The sequence below is a fragment of the Bidens hawaiensis genome, unplaced genomic scaffold, assembly GCF_021521415.1.
Source record: "Bidens hawaiensis isolate Kalapana, Puna unplaced genomic scaffold, B.hawaiensis_p1.1 tig00026891_1, whole genome shotgun sequence".
Taxonomy (NCBI): Eukaryota; Viridiplantae; Streptophyta; class Magnoliopsida; order Asterales; family Asteraceae; genus Bidens; species Bidens hawaiensis.
The window spans coordinates 201,360-212,800 of NW_027494338.1; the positions used below are offsets into that span (position 1 = coordinate 201,360).

Here is an 11,441-nt window from a genome sequence, read left to right on the forward strand (position 1 = left end):
GGCTGTCAGTGCCATATTCACTGATTCCTTCACTGAGCCGGCGGTGAGTTTTTCTGCGGGCTCTTCCGCAGCGGCGACCACGGTTGTGAGTCCACCTCCGGTGAGTTCACCTCCGTTGGTTCCTACGACGGTGGCTTCAACCGCGCCTCCGGCATCGGCGACCACCTCGCCCCCGGCCGGTTCAGCAGGTATGTTTGGGGTTGGGGCGTCTAGCCAATCTCTGCCTCCTTCCCATCTGCCTGACCTCTTGGATGGATATCCGTTAGGTTCGGGTGATGGGTTTGGCGGCTACAGGCCTGTCATCGACCCTACAGGTGCGTAGGGTTATTTTGGCCTGTTATGTTTTTTTTTATCATCTTTTCCTAACTGCTTTTTGTTTTTGCAGTGTCGGATTCGAATGAGGTGTTTGTTCCGCGGTGGAACATCCGCCGGGGAACCACCCTTCGGACGGCTGTGGACTGCGTTGAGTGGGCGCGCCACGCCTGTGACACCCGGTAATTTCCCAATCCTATAAACTAAGTAATCAACCTAATAATTAGGTGATTGTGAATATTAGGCGCGCTAAATTAGAATTAGCGCGGGCATGTGTTATGTGCGCCCTGCGCGAGCGCGCTATATTAGAATCAGCGCGGGCATGTGTTATGTGCGCCCTGCGCGAACGCGCTATGTTAGAATCAGCGCGGGCAATTGTTATGTGCGCCCTGCGCGAGCGCGTGATGTAAGAACCAGCGCGGGCAATTGTTATATGCGCCATGCGCGAATGTTTTGGCTTTATGTTTTCATGTAACTTAACTTTATGTTGTCTAATGGGTTGACCGTCCCGCATGATGCTAAGGCGGGTGCATCCCAAATCGTTTATGCGCGTGCGGAAGGGGAACTAACCTCCCCGCATGGCGGGAACATTGAGAGTTAGTTTGTTTGAAGCTCCAAGATGGAATTGACTTCAACATAACTGATCACTATGTTGAAATACCAAGACCACCTGGAGAATCTACAAATGAAACTCAATGTCCCTGACTGCGAGAAGGTTACGTACCTACCCGCAGCAAAGAAATGTCCTTCACGCAGAAAGCTATGCGCACAAAGCTATACGCGCAGAACACTTAGCCTAATCTCCAGATATAAGGGGATTATTCCCGCCCAAAAAGGAAACAGTTGCGTGTTTCAGAGATTTCTACTTTTTAACTGTACGCTGACAAAAGCACCTGAAAAAGCATACTGTAACATGAAAAGTCAACTGTCAGCCACCCTACTCTCACCAACCACAGACCTGCATGTCCTGTCCAAATCAAATCAGAATCTTTTATCCACTCCCTAGGACCAATCACCTCCACTTTTAAATAAATAATAATAATTTCCATACTTTATCATCATTACACCTAGATATGAAAAGATTACAATCCCCTAAAGCAAGGGATTGTGTTCCCTAAATCTTGCCTATAAATATGTAACCCAAATTATCACCCAAACACACTTCAAACTTCCCTCTTAAGAACTGCAAACTTGCACTAATCATCTCCCAAGCATCCGTTGTTTTCATTTCCGATCTTGTTACTAGACCTTCAATTCCGAGGCCAACACCAAGAAAACCCGAATCTCGATTAATCCCTTAACAAGAACCACAGGTGAGTCTCACAGCCCCTATTTTCACTGTTTTCACTATTTTTAAACTGTTTTCGGGGCGAGGGACACGTACTTAAATTATGTTTTATCATGATACTCTTACAAGCAATGCAAGCAATTATGTGTTTAAATAATGTTTCATTATGGTATATTTACGAGCAATGCAAACGGTTATCTATGGTTTTCGATGAGAGTGCGATACGAGTAAGTGATCACTTTACCATTGGAACTCTAAGGGTAGGAACTGCTGGTTTGATCCACCCACTCGTAGGGGTCGCACCTCTTACACAGACGAGTGCCTAGCATGTCACGGGGCAGTACTATGGGATTGAGCCCGCTCGTAGAGGTCGCTCCTCTTACGCAGACGAGCGCCTTGTTTTCCGGCACAACGTCCGCGCGTAACCCGCGGGACGGTATTATTCGCTCGTAGTGGCAGCGCCACTTACACAGACGAGCACGGTTTTTCAGAAGTGTCCGCGCGTAACCCGCGGGACGGTATTACTTATTTCGCTCGTAGTGGCAGCGCCACTTACACAGACGAGCACGGTTCCCAGAAATGTTCGCGCGTAGCCGCGGAACGATTTTATCAGAATATGTTATCAGAACTATGTTTTACTAAGCACGTGTTTTAATGATGCTAACAGAATTATGTTTCAGAATGATTTTTATCAAGACTATGATGCAATACGAATTATCAAGTTACTAAAACTTGTGAACTCACTCAGTTTATACTGATTCAAATGTTTTACGTGTCTTTCAGGAGATAACTAGGTAGCGCATGGAGTCACACTTAGAGCACCTCACGCTGAACATCTAAAACTAGCTTTTTGGAAGATTTTAGTTCTATCCCTTCGATGCGCGCGGTTGTTCCCGCCACGCAAAGGGGATATGGCGTGGAAATCTTCAACAGTTTTTATACTTGGATGTTTTTATGTAATCTTTAAACAATGTAATGTATTTGTATTAAACATTTCATGCGCAATGAAAATCTTACTTTGAATGTTTGCAATGGCCCGTGCTTAATTATCAATCCCCACTCGCGGGCGCCCGGCTGTTTCCGCCGTTCAGGGCCGGGTGTGACAACGCCGCCCCCAGTGGTGCACTGGGAGAAGCTATGTCAAGCTACCAGGAGGGTAGGCTGACAAACGAGCTTCGAATTCTCCTTGCCCGGATGCAGCCGCGCGTCGAGCTCCTTTGTCGTGAAAACGACAAGTTAAAGGCGGCTCGTATCCAAGAAGTAGCTCAGGCGCGGGCTATCCGGGAGGAGAACAGGAGACTCTCCGCTGTTGCTGCGGAGAAGGAGAAGGCCTTCAAGGCCCTCGAGGTTGAAGTGCAGGCCCGGCTCGAGGCCCGTTCCAAGGCTGCCCAAGCTGTTAACGAACAGCTTCGGTTGGCTAAGGAAACTGCGCGAAACGCGACTGAGAGGGCCACCAAGGCTGAAGCCATTGCTAAACCTCTGCGCGCCGAAAATGAGGAGCTCAAAGCCAAACTAGAGAGGCTTTAGCAGGCTCATGATGCTTTGGCTATGGAAGACGCCAAGAAGCTTCAAGAAATCTTGGACCAGAGGGGTATGCTTGACCATACTGAGCGTAAGCTAAAGGGCGTTGAAGAGGCTGCTGCTAAGGAAGTGTTGCTTGCCAACCTTAACAAAAGTGAAGCCGAACGCGCCCGTAACCAAGCTCAAGCTGCCCTCCAGGAGGCTCTGGTTACCAAGGAATGGCTTCTACGAGAAGCGTTGTCGCAGGTAAGCTTAGCTTCATAATGTCTTTACGCTTTTCTTTGTACTTAGAAAAGGTTTTGATCCTTGTATTTTTGTTTTGTAGGTTGTGCATCGGGTCTTCATAGACACATCATATGACGATGCCATGAGCGCAGCCCTCAACGCTTCTCATGAGGATGGGGAAAAGGCTGGCTTCCTGCTTGGTCTAGGGTTCGTTGAGAAGGGCATCCCGCCTTCCAACTTCCCTTTATATGATGTGGATACTGAAGCTGTATATGACCAAGCAGTGAACCAGTATGCCGCCTTCCCGCACCCGGTGGTGGAGAAGGTGAACGAAGTTGCTGCTGCTGATGATGGGCTAACCATTCTCAAGACTTTCCTTGAACCGCCACAGCCAACTGATGGTGCGGGTGCAAGTGAGTTTGGAGGGAGGGGCCCTGAAGCTTGATCTTTTAAATCCTTTCCCACTGTTAGGATAGATTTACGTCTTTGTATAGATTTATATTCTTGTAGGCGGGTAGATACCCGGCCATTCTTGTAACAGTTGAATTTTTATGGAATATAAATCTTTTGTGCGGGTAGGACCGTCACTCTTGCTTTATAAACGTTATACGACTTGCTTATGCATAATATAGTTTAATTTGGCACTTGTTTTGCCGCATAAACAATATATGATTCGCTTGTGCATACTTTAGTTTAACTTAGCAATTTCTTAAGTACTTTGAATAAGTTAACCTATCAACGTGGCAGATAATAGGTTAAAGTTTTGCTTCCTCTTTCGTGATTGTGCGGGTAAGACCGTCACTTGCACTTAGTAGGATGGCTAAACTTTACCTCTATCTGACCTGCGTGGAGGTTTTCCTCATTTTTTCCTTGAAGATATTTTCTAAGTTTTCTGAATAAGTTAACCGTTCGACGCGCGGTTGTCAATAGGTTAAAGTTCAGTTTCCTCTATCATGATTGTGCGGGTAAGACCGTCACTTGCATTTAGTAGGATGACCAAACTTTACCTATGACTGACCTGCGTGAAGGTTTTCCTCATCTTTTCCTTAGAAATTCTTGCCGTTTTTTGTGTTTATGCGGGTTTTTCCGCCTTCCACACGCAACGACTTCTTTCACACTTATTTATGCGGTGAATACCGGCATATCAGTGTTTTGGATAAGTTAACCGTTCGACGCGCGGTTGTCAATAGGTTAGTTCGGTTTCCTCTATCATGATTTGTGCGGGTAGGACCGGCACTTTCATTTAGTGGGATGACCCAACTTTACCTATAACTGACCTGCGTGAAGGTCGGCCGTTTTTTGTGTTTATGCGGGTTTTGCCGCCTTCCACACGCAACGACTTACTTCCCCACTTATGTATGCGGTGAAGACCGGCATATCAGTGTGGAAAGTTCATAAGTATAAATGTAAGATTATCAGCGTCAATGTGATAAGGAGAATCATTTCCATTAGAAGTGGCTCTGAGCCTTTTCTTTTACAAGTTTGGAATTGATCTACATGCAGACTGTGTAATTGAGCTCCCTTCCATGTTCTTGGGAGTGTCATCGAGCCTTTCGAGCCGATATGCACTTGGTTCGGAATCTCGTTGTTTACGCAGTATGTAGTCTCCGACATTGAAGCTGCAGTTTTATTCGTGTTTTCCCCAACTGAGGTTCTACACGCATTAGCCTGTTCAGCGTTCATTACGCCACGAGGTGCGTCAGCGTCCCATCTCTGACAAATGCTTCGACGATGTCCTTCAAGTCTACGCATTCCTCGGTGTTGTGGCCTCTTGTCCTGTGGATGTCACAGAATTTGCTCTGATCAGCGTTGTGACGCTCTCGGATTATTGGAGCCTTTGGCCATGGGAGCCTCTCGGTGTCGAATATCTCGATGACGCTTTTGATGAGTGGCGTCCATCTGGAGTTCCGGTTCGACGACTGCATGTTATCCTTTCCGCCCAACCGAGGGTGCGAGCCGGATGAGGTGTCAAAGTTTACCCTTGACTGCCAAATGCCTAGCTTCCTCTTTTTGTTTAGTCGGGCGGTAAAGACATTGTTTTCTCTTGTTTTCTGGGTGTAGAGGTTTGTGCTCTGGGGAAGATCTCTACCCAGTTGCTTTTCCGTTTCCGCGAAGCGTTTAGCTGCTGTCATGATGGCATCCCATGTGGATGGCATGCCATCTTTACCCGTTAAGGTGCGGATGAGCTCTGGGTCTTTTGCGCCCTGGATGAAAGCAGCGCGAACAAGATCTTCGCTAATACTACCCAGACTTAGCTTCTTTGAGTTGAAGCGAGTGATGAAGTCTAGCAAAGATTTATCTTCCTCTCGAATGCAATTGAGGATTGTCCATTGCTCTTCGGTATACTTTCTTTGTTGGCTGAAGTGTTGGCTAAACTTCTGTTGGAAGTCTGCCCAATCATAGATGTGGTGGACCGGTAGACGGTCAAACCACGCTCTAGCCGCTCCAACTAGCGTCATCTGGAACATATAACACCACATGGGTTCCGTCGAATTGCTGACGGTTGCCCCCGCTATGAATCTGTTCAAATGGTCGTCTGGGTCGGATATACCATCATAAGTGCCGATGTTGGGCATCTGCTTGGCACTCTTCGGGGCGATTGCTTCCGTAATGTCCCTTGCAAACTTGGACGTTCCCGCATTTGCAACGGTTGGTCTGAAGGTTTTAGAGAAGTCACGTGGGTTTCCACCCGCGTTTTTTGGTTTGAAGGTTTCTCCAAAATTCCTTCTTGGTTGGAAGTCTGTTTCCTTACGCTTCCCTTTCGCCTTATGGCGAGGGTTTACGTCGATGTCGGATTCCTCCGAATCATCGTCCAAGTACTCACACTCATTGCTCATGTTGAGCTGTTGTCGAGTGCTTCCGAATTCGTCAGCCTGTTGGAGTGAACGTAAGCGTTCATCCAACTCAGCTTGGAATTCCCTTTGACGTTTTTCCGCCCACGCCTTAACTTGTTCAAGTGTTTGGCGGGGGGGGGCCTCGTCTGTTGTCTTTCCACCTGGGTATCAATGAATCCCAGGGGAAGATTGTTTACTGCACTTGCCCCGGCTCGGGTAACCGGGGTAGTGTTAGTAAAATTTACTGCACTTGCCCCGGCTTGGGTAACCGGGGTAGTGTTCGTAAAATGTGTGTATTCGCCGGTGTTCCCCCCAGTAGCTGGGGTTGTGGTTACCGGGGTTTCTTGGTTACTCCCTGGCCTGGGGACCGGAGTAACGTTAACCATCTTTTCGGAGGTTTTGAAAAAACTGAGAATTAGTTCTAGCTTTTATGCACGGATGGCGCCAATGAAGAAACACTAACTGACCCCGGGCAGATTACGGATAATCTGGGGGTTAAATAGATGTTTCCCACGAGGGGTTATGTCCGGCAAAGATGGTTCTTCTGGTGACCTGCAAAACAGACACCGTGAGCTCGTCACTGAGAAGGGGGGGGGGGTACCTCCTTGTGACCACCCTCCGGCGTGAGAATCAGACTAGATTGCTCTTGAATATAAGCGTATATTAAGAGATTGCTAGAGAAGATAAGATGTGATAAGGTAATGTAATGTAATGTGTCCATACCATTCCAAGGTGTTGGAGTATTTATAGCCGAAGGTAGGTTTCCAAGAAGGTACAGCCGGCTGAATAGTATTCCTGTTCTGCCAACTGTGGGCTACGCACATGCCATGCTGGCAGTTGGTGGGTAGGCAGCGGCTGATAGGGACCAGGCCAGCTGTGTACTATTCCTTTTCCACCAACTGCAGGCTATGCACGTGCTACGACAGGTTGGTGAGTAGGCAGCGGCTAATAGTGACAGGGGTTGGTGAGTAGGCAGCGGCTGATAGTGACCAGGCCGGCTGTGTACTATTCCTTTGTCACAGTGAACTGTCGCTGCTTTGGTCAGATCTTTTGTCCATACCTCGTCAGGTACAGTACAAAAGGTCCTCCAGTAGCGTACGGACTGGCTCATTTGGGCGGGAGTATTCCCGGCTTTGGGCGGGAGTGTTCCCGGCTTGCTCACTCCTTCTTCAGGTGACATTACTGAATTATTTAAGAGTTAAGTGCCTTGTGCGTGTAGCCTTGCTGCGCAGGTAGCCTTCCCTGATGGCTTGTATCCGCAGCTGCGGGAACAGGCGGGGTACTTCACCATTGGGAGGCTTTTCCTGCGGGAACAGCTTGCGTACTGCGCGTAAGGACGTCACGTCTGAGCATGGTGGGTCCTGCGGATCCAGTTGGTTTCTGCGCAGACGTCCCTCTTCAAGGTGAGTCTTGCGAGTTTAGCCTTTGCGCAGACGTCCCTGTTGAAGGTGAGTCTTGCGGGTTCAACTGCGCAGACGTCCCTCTTTGAGGTGAGTCTTGCGGGTCCAACTGGGCTCTGCTGGGACCTACCTCTTCAAACAGAACTTTCATGAGTTCATCCTCAGCTCTTTTAAAAGTTAATGGGTGTCTATAATTTTTTATAAAAGAACTGTTAACCCTCACACAGCTTATTAGTTCTAGCAAGTTATAAAGTTCGATCAATATTCGCTATGTGCATCGAACCTCAACCACATTATGAGAGTTGGGATTGATATATTAATTTATTGGTCGGGCACAAAACTATATAGTAGATACCATTCATTAAGAAAAATAAATTAGCATTTGCTAGAACACATAATCAAGGGTTTGCGAGATGACCAAGATAATCAGTTATGAATATCTTAAACCGAACCCAGACCAAATTAAATGACCCATGCTCACCCCTAGACAACAATAGTAGTCCTTTCTTAGCATACGAATTTAATATAAATTCTTTTTATTTGAATCTTAAGGTACACACAATGGATGAACTGAAGTTACAAATAATGGAGTTAAACATTTGACGTTCCTTGCTTTTGTTTAAAGATTAGTTTTAAAGGTTTTTCCTTTTTCAAGGTAATCAGGAATTTGTCATCCATATTGGGTTCTTCATTGTTTGGAAGGATCCAGTCAAACTCTTGAATCAGAGATGCTATGATGAGTTCCATACCCTGGCTACCTAAGGGAAAACTAGGACATATCCTTCTTCCTGAACCCAATGGTAAAAACTCGAAATGTTGACCTTTAAGATCTAAATTTGAGCCTAGAAATCTTTCAGGTTTGAAGGATAATGGGTCATCCCACACTTTAGGGTCGCGACCGATTGCCCATACATTAACAAATATTTGAGCGTTTTTGGGGATGGTGTAATTCATAACCTCACAAGTTTCAACGGCGCGACGGGGAAGTAGAAATGGGACAGGCTGGTGCAATCTTAGAGATTCTTTAACACAGGCTTGCAGATAAGGTAACTTAGATAGTTTAGACATTTTGATTTTGTCAGATTTGATTTCCCGGTTGATTTCCTCCTTGATCTTTCTCATGGCGTCTTGGTTTTTCGCTATTTCGGCCATTGCCCATATCAATGCTGTTGTTGTAGTGTTTGTTCCAGCTATGAATAACTCCTGGCAACATTAATCATATCCAATTTGAATTGTTTCTATTAAGTTACAAGAAAATGACAAGATAAACATGTACGAAAGGTAGGCTTTTACCGTAACATAAGTATTTATCCGGTCATTGGAGAATCCATTTTCAAGCAAGCGGTCCAAGAAAGTTTTTGATTGCTCTGAAAACGATGTTGTAGAACTCATATGAGCTCTTCTTTCTTCTATCAAGTCCTTCCAAAAATCAAAAACCGAATGTACTTGTTTCATGCCCCCTTTCCTGATTCCTTGAAGGTCAAATCTTTGAAATACCGGAAAAAATGAGCCAACATCCTTTATACGGGCTATGTTCTCAAGTACCGTAAGTAGTGACCTTTTAAGTCCTACATAAGTGTCATGCTCCTTTTCCAAATCAAGCAAATCTTTTCCAAACACAACACAACTCAGTGTGTTGAAAAGCGTAGTAAAAACTATGTCCCTGGTGTTGATTATCTCCCCTTGTTTCCCACGCAAGAATTCCAACAACCTCTCCACATGTTCCTCTCGTATTTTAGAGTGAGCCTCAAGCGCATTCGACGAGAACATTTCGACCTGGCAAAGTTTTCTTAAGGCTTTCCACGACTCATTGCATTCTGAAAAGAGTATGGAATGTGGTTGCAATGATTCTTGTTGCATTGCGGTGGGGACAACACGAGAGGAAAGTAGGCGGTCTTGAGTCTTGAGAATCCCCATGGCTGCCTCTGGAGAAGAAGCAACCACGAGAATTTGTGTGCCTAATTTTAGAGATATGAGAGGTCCGTATTGTTCGGCGAATTTGGCTAAGGAAACATGAATTTTGTCGCCCACTTGATGCAAGTTTCCGATAATCGGCAACCTTGGCGGACCTGGTGGGAGGTTTTTGACGTTGTTTGATAATAATCTTCTGGTTTGAATGATGGTGGATATCAGAAAAATGAGTGTGCATACAACGAAGATAGGGGATGAAAAGTTTTGTGTTAGGAAAACCGTCATGTCCATTGGGGATCAAATTGTGTGTGTTAGTTATTTTTTGTGTGGATATACATAGGCAGAGGAGCATTAATTGGGGTTGCAAATTGTCATAAATAGATATGCCTAGTGTTGAAAATAATGTACAATTCCATAAATTAATAAAATTTTATGTCAAAAGAAATAAAAATAAAAAACTAAAACTGATCTTCTACCACATATTTTGGGTGTTAGGTCAACGTCTTAATAACCTAGCACGTCGACGGCAATCTTCACGTGAATATGTAAGCGTATCAATCAAGGCTTTCTGTGGTTGTCCTCACTCCTCAACCCTCCACTGTATTCCTTTTGAGAAAGGAATTATGACACTTTTTGATAAAAGATCTTGGCTGCATTGGAAGTGTTAAAAATAAAAAAAGTTAAAAAAAGAAAGAAATTGTAAAAATCATGTTGTTCCTCTAATATTTGACACCCAGTACGACTGAAAAAAAATATTTTAATTATTAGTATCATGATAATAATTCTTATAAAAATATGTATGTATGTGTGTGTATATATATATATATATATTAATACGATAAATGTTTGTATGTTAATTTCATGCACATATGTTATAATTGGTATGCCAACTGTCCACCTTATAACATCTTGACCATGGAACGTAACGAATTGCGGGTGGGTGTTAGACGTTTTGCCCGCCAACAAGCCTCCAACCCATTTAGCTAAACATGCACATTGTTGTGCTTGCAACTGCATCACCAGATGTTGTAACCCAAACATATATTGTTGTTTACTATAAATTGAGGTAATTCTTTTATATAAAACGCTTTGACTTGTGTTATGTTTTATCTCTAATGGATCAAACTGATAAGATAAAATAGTAGCTAAAAAGTAAAAAAGACTCAAAAATGATCCTAAATCAAGTAAAAGAATCTAGCACTATTTTGTGCAATACAAAACAATTGTAAAAGGAAAAAACATTTCTTGGGAGCTCCAGAAGTCTTAAAAAGGAAAACAAAAAAGAAAAGAAAAACAAAGAAATAGAAAAGGTCTATGTAAAACACATATATATACATGTAAAATACTATTAAAAATAAATTTAAATACACATATAAATAAAATTATCAGCACAATGATAATCCTTATAAAAATAAGTAAACACAAATGGTATGTTCCAAAGGAACCTAAAAAGTAAAAAAAAAAAAAATGAGGAATTGGATAATCATTTTCCTTTATTTTTACTGTGCATGTTTAATCACCTACGTCTTATCTTTTTTCTAAGGAAAAATAAATAAAAAGTATTTAAAAATAATATAAAACAAAAATAAAATAAAAAGTATTTAAAAATTGATTTAGCCTTAAGGTTTAGTTTTTTTAGGAGAGGGGGGTGTGGGGTGGAGGCAGGTCTGTAAACGAACCGATCGAACACGAACAAGGCCTTGTTCATGTTCGTTCGTTAAGAAAATATTGTCTTCATGAACAGTTCGCGAACACTTACCGAACGAGAGTTTTTGTTCGTGTTCGTTTATTAAGGAATTTAATGTGTTCACGAACGGTTCACGAACACAAATGAACACAAATAAAATCGGTAAAGGCTAGAGAATAAGACCGATTTATTCATCAATATGAATATTGAAAGCCTGTAAACGAATCAAACGAACACGAACAAGGGCATATTCGTGTTCGTTC

General features: G+C 43.8%; 1 protein-coding gene across 1 annotated transcript; it reads right to left on the reverse strand.

The window, feature by feature from the left end:
- Window positions 1–7,838: 7,838 nt before the first annotated feature.
- LOC143574293 (putative (S)-N-methylcoclaurine 3'-hydroxylase isozyme 2) lies at window positions 7,839–10,077 on the reverse strand. Its single transcript, XM_077058948.1, has 2 exons — window positions 8,874–10,077; window positions 7,839–8,783 (listed from the first exon to the last, which is right to left on the reverse strand). Exons 1-2 carry the CDS (start codon window positions 9,780–9,782, stop codon window positions 8,172–8,174), a joined length of 1,521 nt encoding a protein of 506 aa, XP_076915063.1. The 5' UTR covers window positions 9,783–10,077; the 3' UTR covers window positions 7,839–8,171.
- Window positions 10,078–11,441: the final 1,364 nt, after the last annotated feature.

Excerpts from the sequence above, each read along its gene's own strand:
- LOC143574293 (XM_077058948.1), bottom strand. The coding sequence starts at position 9,782 with ATGGACATGACGGTTTTCCTAACACAAAACTTTTCATCCCCTATCTTC. Across the intron at positions 8,784-8,873 it reads GGATAAATACTTATGTTACG|GAGTTATTCATAGCTGGAAC; the intron begins GTAAAAGCCTAC and ends TAATGTTGCCAG.